At 41.2% G+C, this 26,198-nt stretch overlaps 2 protein-coding genes across 4 annotated transcripts in view; one reads left to right on the top strand and one right to left on the bottom strand.

Moving 5' to 3' along the window:
* The window catches only part of FABP6 (fatty acid binding protein 6), a 56,702-nt gene extending 40,175 nt beyond the window's left edge, over nt 1-16,527 (top strand). For all 3 annotated transcript variants that reach the window (XR_010072893.1, XR_010072894.1, XR_010072895.1), the window contains one exon: nt 16,516-16,527. The gene's annotated coding sequence lies outside the window, so the exon portion shown is untranslated. The remainder of the gene's footprint in view (nt 1-16,515) is intronic.
* Nucleotides 396-24,921, bottom strand: CCNJL (cyclin J like). The gene is made up of 6 exons (XM_063348967.1): nt 24,816-24,921; nt 24,564-24,673; nt 13,350-13,560; nt 4,345-4,644; nt 3,415-3,574; nt 396-2,500 (listed from the first exon to the last, which is right to left on the bottom strand). The coding sequence occupies exons 2-6, from the start codon at nt 24,639-24,641 to the stop codon at nt 2,062-2,064; spliced, it is 1,188 nt and encodes a 395-aa protein (XP_063205037.1). The 5' UTR covers nt 24,642-24,673; nt 24,816-24,921; the 3' UTR covers nt 396-2,061.
* Between the last annotated feature and the right edge of the window lie 1,277 nt (nt 24,922-26,198).

Below are 26,198 nucleotides of genomic sequence, written 5' to 3'. Positions count from 1 at the left end.
TATTTCTTGTGCAGTGACCAAGTTCTTGATCTGCCTAATCCCTCACAATTTATTATTTGGCAAGGCCTTTTCATCACATTTGTCCAACCATTATTCTATAAAACACTGTAAGTGGTATACACATATATTCTTTGTTAGTTCTTAAAAGCCAAGGAGAAACCACTCAAAAAAAAAAAGGGTACTTCAACTCTGTGTTTGTTTATTGGAAACTTTCACTGGGAAATTCACAAGTATTTTCACAATTAAGCACAATGGTCAAAGTATAACACTGCACATGACACAAATTATAAGGGTGATAAAAAAAAGAAAACCCACACAACAGTACTGCCACATATATGTTGTTCTTTACATCTGTTGAATGACATAAAAATACACTGAAGTCTTCTGAAAATAAAGTTTAATATAAATACAAAGCTAACAGAATAAAAGATTAACTAAGTTCTCTAAAATTCTAGACTAATTTCTGAAGCGTACTGCCTCTTCATTTACAGTTTGCATCTTAAAAAATTAAAAATAAAACAAGATGATTCCTCGAGCCTGCTGAATGGAAGAAATTATTAACTTGATACCAAAAGTCGCAGTCTCAGAAGACAGTTACACAAACACACATTAGTATGCGAGCCAGTTTTTCCCCTCCACCCTAAAACACCCTTAAAAACAATTCTCTAAAAATATAAGTTAAAACAGCACTGTGACATGTGACTTGAAACAGTTACCCCAAGTCAGTAAAAGCATATTGCACATTACTTCTATTGCTGTCCTGAGAACCTTCAGAGAAAAGACAAACCAGGAGTACTGCCTTCAAACAAATTTACAATAGCTGTTGCATATATCAAAACTAAAGTTTCACCTTTGCCAAAGTCCATTTCTTGTAAATAGCTACATTAACAAAGAAAAAAGCCTATACAGTTTTTTGAACAATCATCCCTGGTTTCAGTTGAGAAAGCAGCTTTTGGATATGTGACAGTTGGTGTCTCTCTTATTGCAAATACACAAGACAATCTGCAATTCAACCGCTACATTTTCCAAAGAAGGCTAAGATGGTATTTAAAAAACTAAGTCAGCATTGTCTAACACTGCCATCAAACTCTAATTTCACAGTAAATTGTGCCCCCATTAACACCCGTTCCACTGTCCTGAGCCTGAACTACTGCCACAAGTCATTGGGCCCAAAAGTTGAAATAACTGAAGGCAGTGAAACTTTCAAGAGTTTTTGCAAGAGGATTTCTTCAAGTAACATTAAATCCCTGATAAAGCTCATGAACAATTTTACTAACAATAATCTCCACTCTCAAAAGCAGCAGCACATTAAAGATCTAAGACATGATTTAAGGTTTTGGCTTTGTTTCTAAAATACTTGAAGGAGAGTGATGTTCTGTTCAGCAGCACCACGTTTAGATTCCAAGAAAATTTTAAGTCAAAAATGATTTGATAGTCTCCTGGCCCATTTTTTCTTTTTTTCCCTTTTATCCTAAAGTTTTACTCCTGAACTATCACTCCTGCTCAGAGAAAATAGAAAGTGTTCTATGCATAGATTTCTGCATAAACAAAGTTCACATTTAACTGATACCAATTTCAGTACATTTTAGTAGAAGCTTCCAGTAGTATAAGCTGTCACTGTTCAAGCGACACATCACTGGGAGAGGAGAGCACGCTGTGTTTTCCATCACCCTCTAGGTACGTTGCTACTTGGCCAGAAATTCAACAAGCATTCCAGCTTGAAATAACTCTTCAACATAAGCTTTCAGCCAACTCTGACAAGTCACTAACTGAAGACTAGAAGGAAGCAATCTCCACAGGGTTTCTACGCAGATGCCTTTCAAAGTGACAAGGAGTGAGGTATATTAATGAATTTCTATTTCTCTCTGTTATTAAGAGCCAAAGGTACAACCCTTGGCAGAGAGGCACACAGGTTCCAGTGATGAGCAGATCCAGATCCTCTGAATGAGTGAGCCACAAGGATTCTGTTCCTTCATGGTTTTCATTCAGATACACATCTTGTATCACACACATGGTCTCTTCTTCAGCTTCTATCGTATCATCTTTTTCAGACATCAATATTTATCCATCAAAACACCCAGCTGCATATGAGTGATAACCACTGAAGTAACTACTGCTGTAAGCCGTGGAAATGGGCTCTGTTCCTAACGCCATCTGCAGGGCAATGGGCATTTGGATGGGCAGAGCCTGGGCAGACGGCCGAAGGCTGGCCTGAACAGCTGCGTAGGAGCGCAGTGAGCTGTCAGCACTGGCAGCAAGCAGACTGCTGGGCCTGTGGGGCTGTAAGGAGTCACGATAAGCAGAGCACAAGTCTTGCACTGGCGACTGGAATTGGGAAAGCGTAGCTGAATGCTGGGCTAAAGGGTGATAACTAGATTGCTGGAAGAGAACTTGAGTGGTGGCTTGATGGCTCAAATTTCCCAATGCTTCCTGTTCTTGATATTGAATTGTTACTTGCTTTTTTATGTTACTGGCTTCTTTGATGTCATTCTCATAATATCTGAAACAAATTATAAGTAAGATTTATCAAAGAAAAGTTCAAAGGTATTGCATATATCCCAAACTTTTCAGCAGCCGCGCTACATCATCAGCTTTTTGGCCCTGGCTGTATATGGTAATCTTCAGTTGCTTTCACAATTAATTTCTAATTAACCTGCTGTGATCTTCACACACTAACAACAAGTTTATGGATAATTTTGCATCATGAGTATGTTTTTACTGATGGACTGGTTATCTTGGAACCTTAAGTCTACAACATAAAGACATCGTGAAGTAGTCTCTGTAAGTATCTGCAGAGTATTAAAGTGCGTAGCAATAAGGGAACAAGGCAAATTCCTGTTAGATATTAGGAAGAAGCATTTTCACACTTTTGATTACCATGAGAATGATGAAACACTGCAACAAGTTGCCCAGAGAGGTTAGCAAGTCTCCATCCTTGGAGACAGTCAAAAACTTGACTAGACAACACCCCAAGCAGTCTGATTTATAACTTCAGTTGGCCCTGCTTTAAGTAGGGATTCAGAAGGTTCACCATCACTCCCAACCTAAAGCATGCTATTAAACTTTTTTTATTTTCTGTTAAGACTGTATGTGCTCACATACCCGACCAGTATTGATGCATCACAGTCAAGTCCTTTACTGGAGAAAAACCCAAGGAAACCAGTACAAGAAAACATAATGAACACTAAATTGTGCACTCCATTCCACATTGCAAATATTGTTAAAATGTAGTGTTTAGCAAAGTGACCTGATTTTTTTCCTTTTATTCCACCCCCCAAACTGAAGATGGAGATTACCAGTGTAGTATCGTACTATTTTAATTCTAGCTAAACAATTACTAAAAAAAAAAAAAAAAAAAAGGAGTAGTAACATCTTCCTAAGAGCACAAACAGATTACTTTCTTTCTGATCTTACATGAACATCATTTCAATGCATTGGGCAAGATGTTCCCAGGAATAACATGTTAGCAATTCAAGCTGTGTTGTCCAGGCAGGAGAAATCTGCATACAGATACGTGAGGCGCACACACAAGCTGCAGCAATCAGAGATGGACGAAAATAGAGGAAAGTGTGATCTACAAAAGTAAAAACAAAAGGAAGAATTATACTCTTACTAGTCTCTGCAGTGAGCCTATTATGTGTATACATGGCAAACAGGACAAAATTAAATCCACAACTTTGTTCCACACATCTCAGAGTATTAGCTCATGACCAGAAGTCTCTCAAAACTGGATGAAGCTTCCCTAAAGATCTCTGTACTACTTGTTTGCAACTACTATCAAGGCTTCACTATCATTTCTTTCATTTCAGAAAAAGCCACAAAATAGACTATGCTGAAATTTGTAGACTGGTATCAAGTGAACCAAAGTCAGGTATTGACAATTACACACATCTTTACATTAGTGTTGAACCTGGCTTACAAGGATGCTGCAGTTCACTGCCTCTCACACAGGCAGATACTGGAAGCGATGCAGCAAACCAAATCATTAAAAAAAAAAAGATTCATACGTGAACTGCATAATATAATGTCTGCAACTGACAGTAGTTTATGCTCTGTGGCAGATCAAAACTTAGGCCCCATTTCTGACAGTCTTACCAATTAGTGTTCTAAGCTGAAGAAAAAAATAAATGATCTCATCTAGAGACTTCCAAAAAGAGACAAAAGGCTTATGCATAGTGCAGGGAAACCCTACCGTTTGCCATCTGAAGTAACTTCAAAGAGAAGCCATTCTGCACACAGTTTTGTGCAATCCGTATTATGACAAGTTTTAAAGCCCTTATCTCTTTTGGATTTTTGCCTTTTGCCAAATGTAAGATAGTTCTAGTGTAAAACTAAGCCTCTTACCTTGCACTGAGAAATCAAGGAAATAATACGCATATTTCTCCAGAAAATCTTTGATTTTGGTCAGTGAGGTGATTGGCCAGCCATTGTGAAGGTCATTCTCGCCAAGGGACACATAGAGGTAGTAGTCAATGTAGTGTGCTGGCGTTGGTAGACAGAGGTTCCAGTTAAAGTTTTCCAAAAGCAGCATTTCCATTCTAAGCAAATCTTTCTTGTTCAATACCACATTCACATTGCACAGGTATGCCAGGTTATTTAAGTGCTCCAGCTTTGGAACTTTATCTTCTTTTTCTTCAAATTTACCTGTCAAAAGAGATGGCTTTCAGATAAGATTTATCATTATGATTGAGTGTCCAAAAGCCAACAAAGAACACACTCCAAACCAGAAAGTCTAATGATAAAAGGTGCTTTTTAAAGAGGGATGGGAAAGTACAGTGACACAAGAAGGAGAGAAGCCAACAGACTGGTCAACATATTCCTATATGCTTTTTATGGGTTTGTTTGTTTTTAATTATTTGTATAGTATTGATGCCAAAACCAAGATTATAAACTTATTAGGATTACAGATAGCTTTTCTGACAATAACCAGAAGCCGTTTGCTGAAGGGCATTCAGTCAAGTGTGAAGAAAGCAAGCAGTATAGGGAAAATATGGCAAAGAAAGATCTAATACTGAGGGGAAAAAAACTCCTTTGGATATGGAAGCTAAATGCACATACTAAAAAAAGGAAGACATTAAAAACCCACGGGCAACACCACCTTTGCCCTTGCCGCTTCAGAATTTCCTTTGTTCCTTCTTGTCTTGGGGGGCCGCATTAGCTAAGGTCACCGGAAGGCTAGGAGAAGTACCCTGTAACCAAGTGATTAACATAAATAATTTCTAGGGGGTTAGGAGAGAGCAAACATTTTCAGCGTCAAGATAGCTGAGCAAAGCTGCGCCTTTTTCTAAATTGTATTTACCAGCCTACGAAACAGCGGTAGTCTCTAGAATGACTCAGTTTTCAGTAGTAGCTACAAAGTGCTGTCATTTTGTACAGAAAAACAGGATCTCATTCTATTCACCCTTCTTTCATAAAAAGCACCCAATATCAGATTCGATTCCCAGGATTAGATCTATCAGTAATAGATTAACAGTGTTCCTTTGCTGCAAACTTAAGAAAGCAATTAAGTCTTAAATTCACACTGTTGGTTTACCAAGCCAAAAATGACGTATCTACCAGACACTCCTTGTTAAGAGCTAGCAACAAACAATAACTAGTAATAAGTTTCCAGTACAACTTAAAAAACATCCCTGCTGCAAAATAAGGTACCCATAGGTACTTAAAAGTAGTCTGTAGTTATTTTTCTCTATGTTCTTGAGGGCATATATTCCACAATTGATTCTTGCTTCAGTTACCCTTCCATTGCCTCTTAAAGAGTCCTACAAGATATTAGCATGTCACGTGGCTTCAGAGTATTCTTGTCAAATCTAAAAACAATTGAGTGTTGTGCTATAAAATTATTTTAAAAGTAAGTAAGATCTTGCTATCCATTTAGGATAACATTTCCATCGCAGCTGTCTCCAGTGTATTAAAAAGTGACAATTTTTGACACTATTAGCAGCTTAAGTGTCTTTTTACCACATTTAAAAATGGATTTTCCATCTTTGAGCCGGTTCAGGTACCGTGGATATGAAATGCATTTAAAATGTAATATAGCAGCCAGCCCACCATAAAAGAGCATAACAATGAAAAACAAAATTCATCCATCATACAAAGTAGAACAGGAAAGGATTGTGGGCATGTTGTCAGTGGAAGAGCCCTTTAAAATTCAGGAGCCTGTATATGTGTTCATAAATCTCCATATCACCTGAATTTAGAACTGTTTAAGAAAAATGAAATTTGAGTTAACCCTTTGTTTCCCCCCCCACAAGGTGATATCACAGCCTGATACAGAAATTTAAGGAGTATGCTAGCAGTAAGAGGAGAAATCACCGCTTGTCCAAGAAACTAAGGACAAGATCTGTCATTCTGGCATCTGTAAGTTCTAGTTCCTTCCTTCTTCTCACTCAACCTTGGAAATTTCAAAGGGTCAGACTGTAGTCTGGAGAGCAGACTACCAGCACAGTAGTGTTGGGAAAGTATCATACCAACATGGGACAAAGCTGTTTCACTTGATCATTTTTCTTTTAAAGTTAAAAATATTTGAAATCAGCTAGATTTAGTGATTTAGATTACTAGTTATTTATTATTTTCCCCCTTCTGCTTTTCACCACACTAGTTCCTAGCTTTAGTGTTAGGTAACAGTGGCCACTGCAGCAGATCGGAGACACCGAATACGAATATAGTTAGATAAGCTGAAGAAAGGCTCCAAAACTGAGTTGGAATGGGGTAGAGAAATCAACTCAGGAGTTTTGCTTCAAATAAACTATAAAATTTGAATGAGCTACTTTCCAAAGCAACATAAAAGCAACTTGATCACATTTTCTTTCCCTACTCCACCTTGACCTAAACACTTTGCTTCCAAGTTTAGCAAGTACTTCCCACCTATTTTTAAATTGTAATCTGGAGAACACAGCAAAAGTTAGTTCATTTCATGAAACCAAAGAGATCGGAGGCAAGCTGGGAAAGAATAAGTTTAAGATGTTTTTAAAACGCAGTGGGTCCTTTTCCAGTTTCCTAATTTCCCTAATTTAAAGATACCAGAATATACTATTCCTATTTTCATTCCTTCAGTTACACCAGAAACTGAGGTTCTGTGCACAGCATATTTATGCTGAGAGAACCAGGACCCCCGACACAGTTGCTGCAAGAATATTAAAGGCTCAGACAAGACAGCTGTAAGTCTAGTATTGACCAAACAAATAACACTGACTGGTTTAATCAACATCACACTTCAGGAAGAAAAACAAAGCTGTTTCAACTACATTATCACCTGGAGTCTGTAGTCTGAAGTTCATGAGAATTGTGCATGAGTCATTTGCATGCTTTTGAAATGCCACTGTAGACATCTCAAATTAAGAGTTTTCTGTTGTGTTCTGAGCTCCAGTTACTAATAAAACCATTTAGTTGTCACTATTGCCCTCAGAAATAGTTTTGGTTTGAGGTAACAGAATCATAAGCCTTTAAAGCAATGCTTAATTTAAGTAGTAGATGGATACTGCAAATTTTTATACAAGGAAGCCTACTGAGGTCAATAGGATTAATAAAATAAGATGAACATATAATGTAGGGTTTACATTTGTGACCAACTTTTCTGTAAAATCTAAATAGATGGGGGCAACCATGGGACGTTTTTAAGAGTGTGTAGTATTACTGTAATTAACGATGCAAAGATTTTTCAAGTTACTTCAGGTCATGTTCTGTCCCACTCCAAGTTCTACAATCACATGCTGCCCCATAAAAAAAAAGTGAATGCTTTTGATGTTAGACATTCACACTTTTGTTTTGATGAATGAAAGCCAGAGTAAGTCCTGTTGTCAAGGGGATCAGTCCTGTTGTAAGTTGTCTTATGAAGAGTACATTTCATTAGTACATTTGTCACATTAGCAAAAGAGCCTATCAATCCACGCGAGCTTTTCACTATAAAAAACTAGAGGTCTCAGAGGGGCATCACTACTGTCAAATGTACCCTGAAGAACTGATTCATCCACTGCAGGAGGCAAGAGTCTCTATGTACACCTCACTACGCAGCACACAGATCTGACTGATTACTGGAGGCTGGGTAGATGATCTTCCCAGGGTTTTGTGTGGGTAGCAAGACAAAAGCAGGACATGCAGGCAATTTGTTTTATTACATTTTCAGAGTCCTTGAGAAGACCAAGGAACAAAAAGGACTGCCAATTTAAAGAGTCATTAAAGTGGAAGTACTTTTTGTCCCATAAACAATTAAAATAAATCCAAAAGAAGGATAAACCAGTCAAGCTCATCTAGCCCAGCATAAAGACAAGACCCACAGCTGCTTACACAGCTGAAGGGCTACTTCTCTTTATTCCTACATTGTTCCAGAAGGTGGTACAACAAGCTTCTGAGACTCTCTCCCATGCCACCTACAGACACAAACACAGCTTCTAACTGTGCTCTAAGCAAGGCAAGAAAGAGGCAGGCTATTTTAGAGAGAGCCTGATTAATTCCTTTTTCTGCAGTGTCTTACAAAGTGAGCAGTCAGGGATTTTTCATCTGTCTGTACAATACCCAGCACACATGCAAACCACTTAGCTCCAGGCACCCGAGTTTTTAATGCCTTACTATAGTAAGGTTTAATTACTAAAGAAAATATTCTGTACATATTACAGCAACAGGGAAATATATAAAAAAAATAAGACTACAGACTACATTTTGCACTAATATATATTTTGGACTGACGCCCACTATTATCTTTTATTGAAAATAAGTAGCTCCGCTGTCTTTGTCAGAACAGTTACCTGCTCATGAAAGTGGGACAATAAATGGAGAATGGATCACAAAGCACAGTCCAACAGAAAAGCTGCCTGACATCTGACAACAGCTCCATGTAGACAGTGGGGAATTAGGTGATAAAGGATTACCTATGTCCTATACTCAGCCCATTTAGCACAGGCATCTTTTCTTGCTGTAATTTCTTTTATTGTCCTGAATTAAGTCAGCCACTGAGAATCCACTGGCAGATTAAGAAGCTGGGCAAAATGAAGCCAGGAAAACCACAAGAAGTACCCAGGTAGTCTGTGAAGCAATGCAGCACTGGATGTGCTGAACAGTCAGCTGGCCTTGCTTAAAACAATACTCAAATTTAAAAACTGTTGTCATGTCTCAATAGCAGCAGAACCCTCTTGAGGAAGAGGGGCCATAAGAACTAGAATTGCTGGAACATTCAATGCCACTGAATGGCTGAGAGAGATGTTGCTTTTATCAGGTACCGAAGCACCTGCTATTGCAGAGGGTTTGCTCTTCAGAGAAAAAAGGAACAGCTTTTAAGACCCAGCTAGGATTTTACAGCAACAAGCAAAAGCTGCACTGCTTTAACTATATTGATACACCATGACACTACAGCCCCCGTATACCACAGTTACAAAACTCACAGAAGCAGCAGTTTAGGACTCACTGCCCAGGTGCTTGCTCTCTCCCCAGAGCTCACTGCTTCTGGGGCTGGACCATCCGAATGCGGTGTCGGTGCATCTCATTTACTTTGAGGCAGCTGGTTTGCACAGCTTTCGGCAGGCAGTTTGAGCCAAGTAGTGCTAAAGCACATCGGATATCTTTACACAATCCCTTTCTCTAACAGAGCACTTCGGGCTCGGGCACCTTAAAATAACACAATCATTTTCTGTAATAAATTGCCCAATGAAGACACAGTTTAGAACATTGCAATTTGCTGCTGCTCAACAGTGCCCCTCTACCAGGGGCTGCCCTCTCCCCTGTCAGGTGAGGTGAACTGAAGGTTCCTCAATTCCCCTTCAGGCAAAACATTAGTTAAACTAAATCAATCCACTTCCTGAAAGCATCAGCCAGCTGATTTTTTCTGGAGAAAAATCAGAGCTCACTCAAAGCATTGGGGTGCTTTCAGAGAAAAGGAAAGTAGTAACATTTTCAGTCGCTTATCTGTTTGCAAAAAGAGCATCCATCCGTAGCCAAGTGCGGAGACAGCAATCCTGGCTTCTGTGCAGCTCTACTGGTAACTACCCTGCTCTCGATCCAGCTGGCTTGTCTGAAGCCCACCAGTCCCAGCTGCCCAGCATTACGTCTCACCAAAAGCCAGCATCTCCCTGACCTAACAGCAGTCAACCGGCCCAATTGCTTGAAGCAGTCTAGCGAGGGACAGATGGATTGTCTTGAGCAATTAAAACCACTGGACTTCGCTAATGCTCTTGCAGCAGCAGGAACCTACAGCCTCTTGTATTACCACAGCTGGACATCAAAAGGAGGTCCTCTGTCTTCAAATAACGTACCTGGCCAAAACATCCCATGTGGACCAGGTCTTTCTGTATTACAAAAACATGTTTAGTTTATGATTCTGATTTGATCATGAAGTTTCCCTTAATGCAAGTGAAAGAGACAGACTATTCTAAATACATTCCTAAAGTAACTGTGACATCAATTTTTCCAGCAACTTTTCCTTCCCTCTCCCAATCGATTTCAGTTTACCTCTAGATCGCTGTGAACAATTTTTACCATTCTTTTTCAGAACTGATTCAGAGGAAATAATAACCATTGATGGCATCAGTAAACTTAAAAGCTTTTATAGCTCTTTTGAGGAGCTAAACTATCTGGCAGGAATTTCCAGAGGCCTTCTCCAATAATCACACTGTGCATACACTGCAAAGAAACATACATCTGGCTAGTGAACAACTGGATGATTCGATGGACACACACCCACATTCCCCCCAACTGCAGCAAGTTCAGGCTGAGCATGACTTGGCTGCTAGTGCTATTTGTTTGGAACACTATTATCGTCTCACTCCCTCATCAATTTCACAGTTATTACCAAAGTGGGAAGCACTATCTTCATCCAGTTCCCCCATCGGGGGAAACCGATAAGCCAGTCAAAATTAATTTCTAGAACACAGCAAGAGAAATTAGCTCCAGCTAACTAATGGACATCTAGCAAAATGCTGCATTCTCCATCGCGACAGCATGGCTGTTGTGTGCTATCAAAAAACAGGCCATGGCAATGTTTGTAGGTAAAGGAAAAAAAGAGAGACAAGCTTTTGAGATCCTTTACATCCAAGATAGAAGCAACAAACTTCAAAGCTAAACACAAGTTTACAACAATTTCTCTGAGCTTAAAAATTGTCCTCAACTGGCATTTAGCTTAGAAGTTTGTTGCATCTCAAAGCTTCTCTGTTATGCCCCTCCCAACCCCAAAAAACCCCACACAGTAATTTGTGGGAATAAGTAATTTTGCCTCTAACTGTACCTCATCTTGCTTGTGGTCTGCACAGTACTCAATCTCTTGCTCCTTTCTAAGGAAGCGATCAAGAACAAAACCCAGAGTTTCTCAAAGTGTGTTTGTAACAATTATTGAAAGACAGTCTGCATTAAACATCTTGATATGATGTAAACACCACAACTACTTAAAAATAAAAAAGATCGTTTTTGCTCTCTACAGTCTATCATTTTTTAAAAGTACAAGTGTGTTGCAACACAGCCTGAAGAGCACTTTTGCTGCAATCCTCTGCTGAAAAACTGTGCAACTTCCTACAGTAATGCTTTGCGGGAAGCTCTAATTACTGCATTTGCAGTAACAGACAAGGGACTAGTTTTATTCTTCTTTGCTACAATGAGAACTTTCAAGGTGACTTCAGGCTGATACTTCTGACTTAGAATCTTGTACTACAAAACATTTTTTAAAAGTCATAGTAAAAGTTTTCTTCCATTTCATATAATTCTGAAAGTAACAAACTAAACACAGGAATTCCCATTTACTGTAAAGTGGTTTTTCCTGACTTGACTCGCATCACTTTGAACTACACATACCAAAAAAGAATATCCTTACTGCACAGTAAGATGGCCCAGACAGTAAACAACAGAGCTCACTATGGTCCCAAAAGTCTCCAAACTGGGCCCTAGCATTTTAAACCTTATCTATAGAAGTTAATTAGGCATTAATTTTGTGCAAAACTGCTTTGGTTCAACTGTTAATGTTTTGTTTCTACGTGTTGGTAGGAAAGCTGCCTTTACAGTAAAAGACTTTTTCCCCTCCTTGTAAGGGATGATTTAATTCTGGATCAGAACGTATACATGCTACTGCATTGCTCTAATCTTAGTTATAAGAAGATTCTCACACTCATTTGCTCACTAGACTTAGGCTTGCTCTTTTAAGTGAATTTTTTTTTTTAAATAGGCAGAAGTTGCAAAACATTTCCCTCCAGTGTTATCATAGGGCAGTTTTGCTTCACAGTTGCATAGAGGTGGCCTAAAGTTGCATTTACATAAGGAAAAAATCTTTAAAGCTTTTTTGCTTTTTTTAAATCCTAGAAACTACCAAAGTCAGCTAGTCCAGCTCTCCCAATCTCATATAGTGAACCTCTGCCCAAGACCTTACCAGTGTACCAACACTGACAAGTCGTACAAAGTTTGAGGGTACCATTTTCATCCTATCTGCATAGCACTGGAAATGTAAACTATAGCTATAAATTCTTCCTCTAAATCCAAATAAGAGGTTATTAGAACTGTTGAAGCATCACTTTTAAGCTGGGGAGAAATGGAGGAGGGGTATACTTAAAATTGTCAAATGTATCTACAGAAAATCCTAGTCTCTTTTCCTGAAGGTAACATTTATCCATGCACTTGGGAAAATAATTTAAAAAACCAAACCAAAACAACAAACTCAAAAAAACTAGCAATGCTGCAAGGCATCTTGTAGTTACGAGGTTACAAAAAAAAAAAAAAAAAAAAAAAAAAAAAAAGAGAGAGAGATGGTGTGAAAGCTGAAGGAGTGCACCTCTGAGCAGGAATCAGCCTCCAGGCTACCTGAACCTGCTATTTCATTCACTCTGATGTGTTTGAAATTAAGGGCACACAAAAATTTTCATAACAATTTACAAACCAGCCCTAGCCCAAATCCCCTCCATTGCACCAGCAGATTTTCCTTTGGCCCCTGTTATAAGAAACCTGTGATTTGCAAGGAACTGATTACGCCCAGTGATCATAACAGAGGTACAGACTGTCCAAGGACGCGTCTCCAGGAGAGGCTGTGTGTTACACGGATGCCATTCCCTACTGCCAACCCTTCCTTGGAACTAACCTCTCCCAGTCTTGCCACTTTCTTCCCACCCCATCCCTCCCTGATCTTCATTGTCCCCTTCCGCTGACCCAGCTTCAGTTGCCAAAACTTTCTCTGCGCATTAAACAGCAGCATATAGATGTGTAACGCAAGCTATGCGGTTGAGCAGAGTTTATTAACAGACTGCTTTATGCCTTCACTTGGGACTTCATTAGGCCTTACCCTAAGTAGGTGGAAGCTGTTAACACAGTGAAAACAGCACATGATATATAAAGAAACAACCATCTGCTCAGAAAAAAAAAAGCACCTTAATAAACAGCAGGCAACTTACTTGCTAGGAGAAGACAGGCAAATGAGATGATGTGCAGCTGCTTGACAGTGATATCGTAGCGATCCATAAAGAGGTCCAATAAATAGATAGCGAGATGCCGGGCTGTAGGGCAGAGATTGCAACGGTTGCTGAGGACAGTCAAGAGATCAATGAAGTATCGGCGCATCCCAATCTGCGGTGAACGAGCCTTATACGCAGGCAACTTAAGTTCCTTTGGGGGAAAAAAAAAAAGGGGGGGGGGGGGGGGAGAGATGTACTGAAACAAATACCATTTCAGTGTCTGCAATCCCAAACCAACACCCACCACCTACGGCAAATGCTCGGCACTGCGATTGACACACAAATCGGGGCTGGATTACTGCATGTTTCGGCAGTCAGTTAACCTCTAATACTTTGGTCATCCATCCACTTTCCTCACAAGCATTAAACACGTGGTCAAACGCTGCAACCCAGGAACAACCTGCTGTTGCTTTCTACAGAACTCCAAACTTAGCCATGAAAATCATTCCTGAAGGATTCTGTTTTAAGTTTGTTCACCTAAAGTGGACTGTTAATTAAGGTTTTAAGAGTTTCATAGGCAAGATACATTTCTCTGATATTGCCCCTTCATCAGTTGCCCAAGTTACTACATCTTGTGACAAAAAAAAAAATGCCTAGGTCTTTATAATAAATAACACCTATCTAACATTTAAAAAATTTCATATGGTGCATGGATACAGCAAGAAACAAAAGTAGACATTAAGAAGAAAAAAAAAACGAGAATGATTAGGCTTTTCTAATTATAGCAAATTCCAGTATTTTTTATAGTAACCTATTTCAGCATTATAAAACCTAATTATTGAACTGACAGACTGTATTTCACATGTAATATACAAATTTTCATTTTAGAGGCAGAATTATATATGGTTTTGGTCTACCTACGCTAGATCTTCACCTGCAAGGGTTTTTACACACAAGTTTGTAGCCATTATGCAAAGAGAAGGTTAAGGGAAGGAGTGAAGATCCTTGGGAATATCTGCAACAATCTAATGCCACTTAAAAGTTGACACTTTCTCCCTTTAGACATGGTCATATACTAACGCAGTTACTACAGCCAGGCTAGAATTAAAATGGGCTGAATACATGTTGACAGGCATGGATTAGAAAAACACCATTTCAGCAAGGTGTATCTCTCAGTAATTCGTCATGGCAATATGTTGGGTTTGTATTACATATACTTGAAAATAAGTTAGCAGTAGTACAGGGCTGCAAGATAAATGTATTTTATAGTGGAATACAAAGCAGTACATAGCAGTTAATTCTACTAAATAAATCAGGAGGTTTGGTTTTGGTGTTTTGGGTTTTTTTTAAAGAAAAAAAAAAAAGAAAAGAGTGTTCAGGGGAAGTGTCTGCACTGGCTACCCCATTTACAGAAGTAAGAGGCATCACCTTGCCCAGCTGGCACGGTGGCTGCCCACTGTCCTTTCATCCCCTGGAAGGAGACATTCCACGAGGAGGTTCAACTTATCAGGAGAAAATAGCTGCACAGTCTGGCTCAGAGGGGCGCGTAACTGGGAACCAGGGCAGCTCCAGAACGAGAAGCAGCTTACAAAGACAGCAAACCGAGCGCTGTTACGGATGATTGCTTCCCAGGCCTTTTTTAAGAAAGTCAGTGGAAAAAAAACACATTCCGGACTGAACAGACACATGCTGTGGACAGGCAAACAGCCCTTTGAAACCTGGGACAGCCTTTACTGGGGGATTATAAAGAAATCGCCCACCAGTAACAATTTACAAAGCAGGGAGACAATGGAACGTGTTCCCCCCTGTTGTTTTATACTCAGAAAAAAAACCATAAATTTGATTTTTCTATTGCCTTATGTACAGAGATTTCAATCCATCAGTACAATTGACATACACATGTTCAGAGCAGGAATTCATAGCATACCCATAACATAAATGTTCTGGCAGAAATGGTTTCAAGCTTAGTGCTTACATCAGTTAAAATAACTGCAATTTTTTTAATATGTCTACAAAAAGCCCAAGCTATCATGAGATCAGGTGGCAATTTTACCTCTGAAATATTTTGTTCTTCTAGGCGACTCACAGGAGCTTCAAGTTGTATTTTTTGAAAATAAATATTTTTTCCTGTTTCAACAGCTAAGTCTCACAGAAAAATTACACTATATACTTTGAAGTCAGCGTACATATTTCATGTGAAATTTACTTTTTAGACCATAACAACAAATGCAAGAAATACACAGTAACTCCAGTTATACATCTAGTCAAAAAATCTGACATGTCTAAATGTTACAGTTCAGTGGGTGAGCATTAGAGGCTCAGAATGAAAGCAGAGATCCAGAGATTTGCGTCCGAAACTGAGATGCTCAGAGGCCAGAACTACCCCTACACAGCCCATTGCACTAGAAAATTCAAAGACCAGTCAAAGCACTGAATTTAAGCCAATGGGATTATTCTGCTAGGGGTTTAACACAGACACTTACTCTCCTGTAAAACATCTGCATTTTGTTGTTGTTGTTATTTTTTGGAAATCGGTTACTAGTAAAGGGTGTAAGTGAAAGGCATTCTCTTTTTTTTTTTTTTTTTTTTTTTTTCACCAAAAAACCCCACGTGGGGTTCTGTATAACAAGACTTGACAGCACAGACAAGGTTCAACTTCAGGATTAAGGTTAGGAGGAACAGAGACACATGCTGTGGCTTCTTATAAGATCAAATTCCTAGGTATTAATTGATCCAGGGTCATTATCTGTGTATAGGCAAGAGCCTTGCCCTGCACCACGTAGCATGAAGCAGCTACTGAGTAGTTCAATAGCGCTGCTTTTACACTCACAGATCAGTCTGAAATGATGAGATTTTCTTTTACAGGAAAGCAAGTTGTACACAGTGTAACTAACGATCCCAGAGGTGAATAGCAGCCTTAGTTACCAAAACGGCTGTGGGTATGCGCCCCCTTCCATCAACCCCCCACAGGCTCCTTTACCATAAGTTCATTAAGAGAAAAAAAAAAAAAAAAAAAGACTGATTTCAAAAAAATGCCGTTGCTGCTTTGGGGATAGTAATGCAGGATCAGCAAATACAACACTACGAAAAGAAAATGAACTTTTGGGGAGTAAGAATAAAATAAATCCTTTCCATTGCGTAATTTTTTCCTCTAAATTTTTTCCAGTAAAGCAACCGAAAAGAAACCGGGAGTCCTGCTGCCTGCTGGAACTGCCCTTTCACATGCTGCTTCTGCTTATCTTTGACCTGTTCATCCGTATCTACTTCAGCAACTTGGCTTCGGGCTACTGAGCAGTTCCCACATTGAAATGCTAAAAGCAGCAGCACGTAAGAGGCTCACAGGTGTCTTGGAAATTACTTAACAAGCTTTGCTCGACTTATTGATCGGTGTCTCTCCACAAAAAAGCCTCCAGAAAGTCAGAGCCCAGCATTTAAAGGGATCATCACTTAATCTCAAAACCTGAAAAGTAAGGCTTGGACTGAGAGACAGTGTTAAGCGTGTAGACAATTTTCAAGCTGCCACCTACCAGCTTCAAGACCTGACCTTCCAAAAGAAGGGAATCAGTGTAAACATTTTAAAGTGTTAAAGACGACAAATCATCCTCAGCAATCACATCTGAAAGACAGCCAGGCTCCAGACATGAGCCATTCATTCACCGCAGAGACACAGCTCAACACCAGTAACCTGACCGGCACCATCCATTACCTGAGCTCAGGAGACAAGATTTGGTCTGGTTTGGATGGTTCTGTAACTGGGCTGAGCAAATGCACTTCAGAATCCATCCCTAAAGGAGACACTAGGCAGCAAGACTTAAACTAAAGCTTTTGAGCAAGCCCAGGAAGGTTAGGCTTTCACTGGCCATTTGAACTAAATCAGCCAAACAGCGATGAAAGTGGAGGAGAAGAAAACAGGATCACTTCCTCCAGCTCCGGGAAAGCCGCAGCTGGTACAGGCCACTCTACCCAGCACTTATCTTCATCAGAGTACCACATCAGATGGTTTGGTGTTCAACATGGCAAGAAATTCCACGGGTACATTTTTTTCTGTCCAATTTCTTTTCAGTAAAACTGTTCTCCCACTGATACAGCGCCAGTAATGAACTGACAAGCAGTCAGGAGGAAAAAGTTAGCAGCAGAAGAGTTAGCAAGTGATGTGACATTATGGTAATAAGTCACACAAAGGCAGTCAGTTCCCAGAACAAAAGTGGAATTCATCAAGGTATTTTAGAAAAACTTACAGGCTTTTTGACAAGGGAAATGAAACCCTGTAACAAAATATGCCTTGGGTTCTGAAATTCGGGGAGATGCTAACTGAATCTGGTTTTCCACCATGTTGGTGGGCTTGGACTTCAGTCAGGATCTGTTCTGTGCCACGGGTCAAACACGCAGCATCTCCTGACTCCCCCCAACAGCTCCGGTGTTTCTTACTGCCCTCCTCCCTCTCTAAGCACCAGCCACCTCAGCTGCGAGGTACCAGCTGCTGCACACCAGCATCTCCAGAGCGCGACATCCTCTGTGGACAGCCAGGTAAATTACCCTCTCATCTTTGGAGCAAAATGAAGCACCTAAACCACAGCTACTCAGTAACAGTACAGCCTGTTCATCTAGAAACAGCTGTTGCAATACCCCCCTACACAGACACAGGTTTCATTTACTACTACGAACTTCACATTTCTCTCGTTATTATTCTTTTTAAATCTTACCTACTTCTGTTTCTGGGTATGTAAACAGAATGCAGCGTCTGGTCCCTGCCACCAGGGCTCACAGATGTTCACCACTGATCCTAACCCAAAATCCGAAAAAGTTAGGATCCAGCTGATGAACAAAGATACACAGTGAAGTATAACTTAAACTTCAACAAGTTCTCCATGATTCTTATTAATCCAGTGGAAAAGTATATAAACCCAAGACACCACTTGTGTGGTGTCAATATAAAACACTAAAAAAAAAAAGGGGGGGGGGGGCAGGGGCAGGCTACTGAGTATTTAAGTCAGAAAACCAGTAAAAAACCATGGTAACTTTGGCAGTCATTTAGCCCTCTGTATGTTGTAAGTTCTGGAAAAATTGCGTGTACGTGACCTCCACCAGATTCTTAAAAAAAATCCTTAAGTAGGAATAAAAAATACCGCGAAGTTGTTGGCATTAGAACCAGAAAAAGAAATGCCTGTAGATGAAAAATAAAGGGAAAGCTTATCTAGCAGGCCATTAACACTTGTTCTTTGAAAGAGACAAACTCCTTCCTGTTTTGTGTTCTAAGCAAACAGTTTTCCAGCAGTGGAAGAAAGGTGACAAATTGATCTCTTCCATACGATTATTGTACCACACATGAGAAACCACTAAAAGCTAACCCCTCTATAATCCATTATTTATGCAGGCAAGAAGATGATATAGAAATAAAAATTTAGAATATACTATTTTTTTAATAGGAGTTTGAAAATTCAAAGCACTCTGCATGCTTCTTTGCATTAGACTAGGTAGCAGGCTACCAATTTAATTCTGCTGTCGATGCCACGCTATGCTCTCTCCCCCACAAAACCAATCCTTCTGCCTCTGCGCTGCCTGCAGCACTACGCCTTCCAGTAACAAAATCATTCATAGGAAACTTGCTGGTAAGCGTTTCTGTGCTTAGGCAGATGACTGCAGTTTAATTAGTCGGTCAGAAAGGTAAGAGTTAGTGTGTTTGTGAACAGTCTGACAGTGAGTACAGCTGATGCGTTTAGCTTTTACTAATCTTCACGTTGGCCACAAAAACTCTAAGGGAAGGGGAAAGATAACTGACAGGGCAGTGCTCTTGGGGAACAGCCAGCGGGATGTGTTTCCTTGCAGAGCAGAAACGCATGGTCAGTCTCCAAAAACAGCCACGTCATCTGTGCAAGCACAAGCTACGCCGCCTTGTAACGGAGGCCCATGGTTATACCTGTTAGAAGATACAGCAATAATGGACAGTCTAGGATTCACTGCATGATCTATTACTCCTCTTTTCAGCCTTGCCATAACCATATCTCTCAGACTCCTGAAAGTTACAGCGTTTCCAATTACTTAAGCAACTTTTGGCTGTTTTAGACAAGTCTTAATCAGGTTTTAGAAGTGCCAGTCTTGCACAGCACCTGGCACTACGTAGGAGGAAGAGACAAACCTGACAGAACCACATTTCAAAAAGGATGTCATCAGACAGTTCCTCTCATTATTTCCAGTGAAAGTTTAAAATCAGAGATCTTCTAATAAGGAAGGGTACATGGGCAACATATCCTTTGTTTTCACCCTCATTCAACAGTGACCAATCAGGTAGAAGAGAAGCAGCTTAAACACACTCATCACACTGCCTAGATCAGCGCTGCCAGCAGCTACCCTTACTGATTTATGATACATTCCACTGGTGTGTGAATGAAACAGCATAAATTAAGGATTTGTTCTGTTTTACCACTGTTCCTGGACATTCAAAAGGAGCAGCAAATTCAAGTGTATCTCCCACGAAGGACCAGAACTCTGGCCACGTAAAACAGAACCTCAAGTTCCAACCCATTCAATGACTTTGGTTTACACTGGGTTGTTTCACTTATTCTTGCAAAGAACCTTCAGTAGTTTTCCCCCCCTCTACCTAGGTTAAAGACCATCTCAGACTATATTTTGTGCTCTTCCTGCATCTCCCCTATCATCCACTTCTGTCTTTCAGAATATCTACAGATAAATACAGACTCCACTCCTTGAGATTTGAGTTAGTGTAGACACTTCAGGCATACTACTGAGATGTCACACAAAAATCCTGTAGCAGACCAAGACAGTATTTCAACTGTACGTAAAAGCTTTTTGTGTTTGAATCCACTCTACCCTTCAGCGTCCTCACAACAGTCCCAGGCATTCAAAATTTGCGGGAAAGTTGAACTAGTATTGTGCTTGAAAATCCACTACTTCACATGTTCCACTGTGGTATTTTATCAATTATTTCATTAAGTCCTTCTTACACACTTCAAAGTATTCAGAAGTTCAGCAGCTAATCTGAGAAAGATCAGAGAAAGGAGTGTGAAAATTGAAATTCCAACTTTAAGGAAAAAAGGAGAGAGATCATGAATAACCATGTACTTTATTAGGACACCTGTTCCTTTCAGCCCCATATGCATGCTGCCATCTACAACATAAGCAAATTACAGCTAACAACCAGTAATGCTATTGTTGCTGATTTTCAGAAGCAAGGGGGTTTTGTGTGTGTTTTCCATTAAGTGAATGGATTATGCTTTTGCTGCTGGACTGCCAGTCTTGGATTAAAAAACCTGACATTAATACACCTCAAGGCATGTTACACCTACTTTCTTTTACAGCCAATTCAAACTGGAAGGATGCATCAGAATGAAAGGTTGATGTTTTATCCTCTCTATTAAATGAAATGGAAGAGAGCACAAAACCTTTTGCATGTCCACAGGTATCCGGGACCCCTGAAGTTCTCATCCAGATTTTGTTTTAAAAACAAAACCCAGAAGCAGCACCTACACTATCCTAATGCCATCCCTCTGCTCAGAACGTAACTGTTCTAGTCTGTGCCAATCTCCGTTTCACGCTGTACCAGGCAGATCTGACTATATCAGACTTACCATTTAATTAATTAAGCATTGGAGGGATGACCAGTTTTTAAAATAACAAGGGCAAGAGTGGACTTGCAGACTAACAGATAAAAAAGTACCTGTTACATCCAGACCTTCACGCTACCAGCGGGTCAAGTAAACCAGATGCTTTGGCCCAACTACAGAAAACAGAGGGACATATGCTGGGTGCAGGGAGAAGAGGAAGAAGCTGAACAAAGTTAGTAACAGGATGATTTAAAACTGCAAGAAATGCATTTATAGTGACAGTACTCAAATGCTAGTGAAGAAAACGGCCCCTCACAACAAACCCTGTATGGATTAATTATTCCTGCTTCAGAGACTGCAGTCCAAACTGACACCCATGGACGAAGCCGAGGGAAACACTGCACCTCAAAACGGAATGAAACACATCATGGTGGTAAACAGCATTTCCTCATTAAGATCTTTAAACCAAGAGGAGGTGGGGGACAGGTGGGGAGGAGCTTTCACCTTGAGGAAATCACTCAGACATTTTTACCACTTAACAGCAAAGGGCTGTTTGCTTTCAGCAGAAAGAGGATCAGCTCTCCTCACCTGGCTAAAAGCAACTGCGGACAGTAATTTGGACTACCTTTAAGAAGATCAAGTTACGATTATTAACCTTTTAAATTCATAAGCAACAAGTCCTGTAAAGTTTGGCCCTGCTCTGAGAAGTTATGCAAGAGATAAATAAAAAGGTAAATGCAAACAGCTCTAGTAATACTCATTAATTACAGGAAATGAACATATCCTGGAAGGAAACAACCCAACATAAGCACAAAAATGGGGGAGGAGTAGCAAACAGACATCACTTATTTCTGGGACACTCAGACAGCCTTCTAAAGCAAAGTATTTCCTCAACTTTTAACAACAAACAAACCCCAACACTGCCTTGTTCCTCAGCTTTCCACACTCGAGGAGTGTTCAGGGCTACTGAAGCAGCCAGAAGAGTTTTGCGCGGATGCTGCAGTAGTCCCACATCCATTCGGAGACGTCTCTGATTTTTGATGTGGAAATCAGCTGCGTGGCACAGCCAGTACCTTTCCATTACCAGTATCGTAGGGCTGTTGTAGAAGTAGCTGAAGTACCAGAAAGTGTCAATGCATACGACACAACACCTTTGGTGCGAGATTCTTCTAGTACAAACAAACACAGTATGATCCATTTTCCTTCCTGGCTCGGTCTTGCAACAGGTTTAATGTTCTGACCTAATCCAGGGGAATGCTTTAACCTTTCATTTAAAGTCTAAGGATGTGTGTAGCGCTTTTGGAATTTAAGTGTTTTGCTCCACTAGGTCAGCACGCTAAATAACTAACACAAAACAGTCCTGCTAAGCTTAACACTACATCCCAACAATCACAGCACAGATATTTTACTAGTCAGATAGTTCAGGGGCTAATAATTTCCTCCGCATTGAGCTAGAGCCTTTGGGAAGTCATGAAGCCTCACAGCATCTTTCAGCCCTCTCCGAATTAGAAGCCAGGTATACTGCACGCATTCAGTATCTGCTCTCATGCAGAACATATCCATCAGATACAGCACACATCATCTGTCACAAAGGACATCAGCTTTCAGTGAGGTTAAGAAGGACTTCCAAATCCAGCTAGGGGGATGGGAAGAGTGGCATAACATTTTTTCCAGTTGTGAACCTGGGTTGTTTCATTGTAGGCATACATCTAGCATACATCTATGTTTGTGTGTTTAAATTATTTTGGAAAACAGTGTTTCTCACGTTCCTTTAGCTGTTTCAGGAAGAGTTATGTTATTTAAAAGGGACATTTTATTCCTTACCCTAAACCCAGACTTTAAGTGTGTTCTTCAAAAAAAGCAGAATAGCCTGCAACACGCATTTCAACCCCTTAACATCTTTAACTTCCCTGTCAGATTCACGTGCTGGAACTAAGACCTGTTTCTTCTCACCCAAGACCAGAAACAGACACTGTTCCAGACTAGGACTCCTCAGCAAGTATCTTAAACCAGAGAGGTCATTTAGGCTTGAGGGTACCATTGCCTGAATTTTCCATATTCCAGTATTAGCATGTTAAAACACTAATAATGCACTAACACACTAATACCGTAGGATGGGGATACCACTATTGAAGCTTATTTTGTTCTACGCAAAGGCCACAGGCATCCCTAAGACTGGTCCATGCTCACAAAACTGACTTCTGTACTTCAAAACTACTTATCTTCCCAAACTTTGCTGAAGGATCCTTTTGAGGAGTTGCACGACATTCTACAGGAAATTCTGACGCTTTAGACTTAAAAAAAAGCAGACCTCAGCAACATATTTAAGAGTTGTTTCTGCAGACTATTACGTGGTGGGGAGGGGAACACAAAAAGTGAAACAAAGTAGTTTAAGGGGCTGTGATTATTTTTGCCTGATATATTTGCACTCTGGATTCTCATGTAGCCCTTCCTTCAAAAAGAAAGGTAATCCTTACAAGGCAAGCAGAATTAGGATTAAAATCGTCCAAGCAGGAAGAGTTGTAGACCTTCCTTGCAGCAGCCCAGAGACCCCTCTCCCTCTTTGCGGGTTCTTTGAATTCAAACAATTCTTGTCATTTCGGCTGGCCTAGGTTAGTATCCGCATGCAAAGACGTTTTAGCTATCTCGAGTCATCAGATGCATCCAGAAAGCAGGCTGAAGAATGAAAGAGTTGATTAAATGGTAGTGAATACATTAAAATATATACATATATATAATCACAGCTTCCCCTCACCTTTTAACACCCCATCAGCTGTATTCTCTCAGTTATTCCTCCCCCCACCACAGGGCCAGGAAGACCTGCCTCAGCTGGAGGACATGAGAACAAACCAACCTCCTCGCAGAGATCTGATAACAATTAACTCACCTGACATAATTTATTGCTAAACGCCTGTAAAGAAAACAAAGGGAACAGAATGTCCAAAGCGTTAACTTTGCTAGCTGTGACTTTAGTAACTGAAGAGTTACTAAACTGCATTTAGAACTTCCCCAAAGTTGGGAGCCTACCTAAGGAAATGTGAAAAGTAAATGAACAGCCTTAGTTCTACCTGCTCTCCGTACAAGTACGCACCAGTTCATCACACAGCAACCGGAGTATTTTGCTTATTGCAGGACATTTTACTGGTTTTCTACTCTGTGCATAAACGATTCACTAACTTCTAGAAAAGCCATTACAAGCCATGTCGGTACATCTTTTTGCTCCTCTACAGTCTGCCAGGGAATGGAATCCTGCCTTTTCCTCAAACTTTAGCATTTATCTGTTGAAAAAGCAACGATTTTTCTCCAGATCCTACAAGACGCGGGTCACCATCAGCATCCTTTTTGGAATTAATGCAATGGGTCATCACCACCCCGCCTAAGTGGAAGCTACTGAAAAGTTGCAGGCAGATATTTTTTAGGTAGCAGCTTTCACAGGTTGGGTTTTGAACAAGTCTGGATCAAAAGGCAGAGCACACGGAAGAGCTCTGGGCAAACCTGCGCCTTTGAGACCTGCCGAGGGCGAGATTTCCCACACCAAGCCTCAGCCCGGGCGGTTCAACGGCCCTTCCCTCCCCGAGGGCCGGTGCCCGGGCTCTTCTGCGGGGGAGGAAAGCGCCGCGAGGAGGAGGAAAGGAATAAAGCGTGACCCAACCTTCGTCCTCAAGGTCTGATGGACGTCTGCTGCCAGCTCCCCTTTCCACCACTGCTCCTCCATCCTTTTTCTTCCCATCCAGACAAAGGTCTGGAAGAGACGGGGCCGCTCTGCTGGGAGGGAGAACAAACCGGACAAGTCGCCCGCAGCCCCGCGGCTGTTTCCGCTGGCCCCCGCCCGCCGCACCGGCCCCCGCCCGCCTCCCGCGCCCGGCTAATAATCATCACTTAACGCCGTTGATTTATTTACTACCTTCGAGGCGCTGCTAAACGCCCCCTCCGCGGGTCGCCCCTGCCCGCCGGCAGCAGCCCCTCATCGCCCGGCGTGGCGAGTGCGGGGGACACGGCCCGGCTCGGCGGTGCCGGCGGGAGCGCTGCCCGCAGCCTCCGCGGGGCGAGGAGGGGGGGAGCGGAAAGGGGAGGAGGACGCGGCTACCCCCTCTGCCGCTGTGTCTCTTAGGTTAATTGGCGCTAATTAACAGCTGGCTGCCCCAGGCAGGGGCAGTTCTTTTCCTCTCCGGGAGCGCCTGTGCGCGGACCCTGCAGCCCCTCGGGGTGGGGTGGCGTGGCGTGGCGTGGGAGAGCCCCCTCCCCGCAGCCGCCGAACTGGGGGGCTTTCGGGCAAAACGGCAACACCCGGACACGGCTGACTTGGGTCTGCTGCATGTAGTTGTCTTCTGTAGTGCAGGCAAAATTGCCGGAGAAAATGAAATATAAAGCTTGTCGCAGTAATGAAGGCTCCGCATACTCAATAAATACGCTCATTATTAACAGAAGAGATGGACTTTCTCCTTGTTTTACAGTTCCCCCTACGAGATGCCTTATCTTAAGCTGCCAGAACCCTGTAGTAGTGCTTGCTTGTGTCTTAGCATGAGGTTTGGCAGGAGCACAGCTCCCTTTCGGGCCACAAGTCAAGGCTTCCCTCTCACAGTGCCAGAAAGCAGCTCCGTCCTGCACGGACACTGAGCTGGGATGTGCTTCCCCCCGTTCTCCATACTTTGTCGTAACCCCCATCTTGTGTCTTTGGGACGGGTCCCATCCTTGTTACACAGCAGCGACAGCACCAGCCACAGCAGGACCCTGATGTGCTGCCGCAGAACGTGGGGATTTGTGGTTTGCCATCAGAGCTCAGCCCGGCTGGGTCTCAGGCATTGCTTTGCCCTGGGAGCCCAAGGACCCTCATCCTTTCCAAGTTTTATACCCAAAGAGCCCGAGGCACCACATAGGTTTATTCTCAGGCCTCTTGAGGGCCATGTTTATAGTCCAGGAGATATTTCAGCAGATTGAACTGAAATCTTTCAACAAGTCTTTCTTAGCACTCCCCTTCAGCAATTCCAGGAGCCAAAAAAGTCACCATGAAACTTGTTTTATACCCAAATCTTACTGTTGATCCGTTAAGGATGAAGAATTTTCATGACAACATTTACCAGGCCTAGCAACAGCCTTCCCATTTAAAATTTCATTTTCAGAATTAGGCTTTTTTTTTTTTTTTTTTAAATAATTGCCACTCATTCTGCACTGGAATTTGCAAAAGAACCTCACAAAACATTTGTTCCTTGGTTGGTTTCCTAAAGGAAAGGAACAACAAAAATCTGTCTGCTTCAGTCGAAATAAATATTTGCGTTGATTTTAGTGT

This window comes from Chroicocephalus ridibundus, chromosome 11 (assembly GCF_963924245.1).
Source record: "Chroicocephalus ridibundus chromosome 11, bChrRid1.1, whole genome shotgun sequence".
NCBI lineage: Eukaryota > Metazoa > Chordata > Aves > Charadriiformes > Laridae > Chroicocephalus > Chroicocephalus ridibundus.
The sequence above is the reverse complement of the archived record's forward strand: the minus strand, read 5'-3'. Positions and strand labels throughout refer to the sequence as shown.

Excerpts from the sequence above, each read along its gene's own strand:
- CCNJL (XM_063348967.1), bottom strand. The coding sequence starts at position 24,641 with ATGGGAAGAAAAAGGATGGAGGAGCAGTGGTGGAAAGGGGAGCTGGCA. Across the intron at positions 13,561-24,563 it reads ATCAGACCTTGAGGACGAAG|GAACTTAAGTTGCCTGCGTA; the intron begins GTTGGGTCACGC and ends TTTCCCCCAAAG. Across the intron at positions 4,645-13,349 it reads TGCCTGTCTTCTCCTAGCAA|GTAAATTTGAAGAAAAAGAA; the intron begins GTAAGTTGCCTG and ends CTCTTTTGACAG.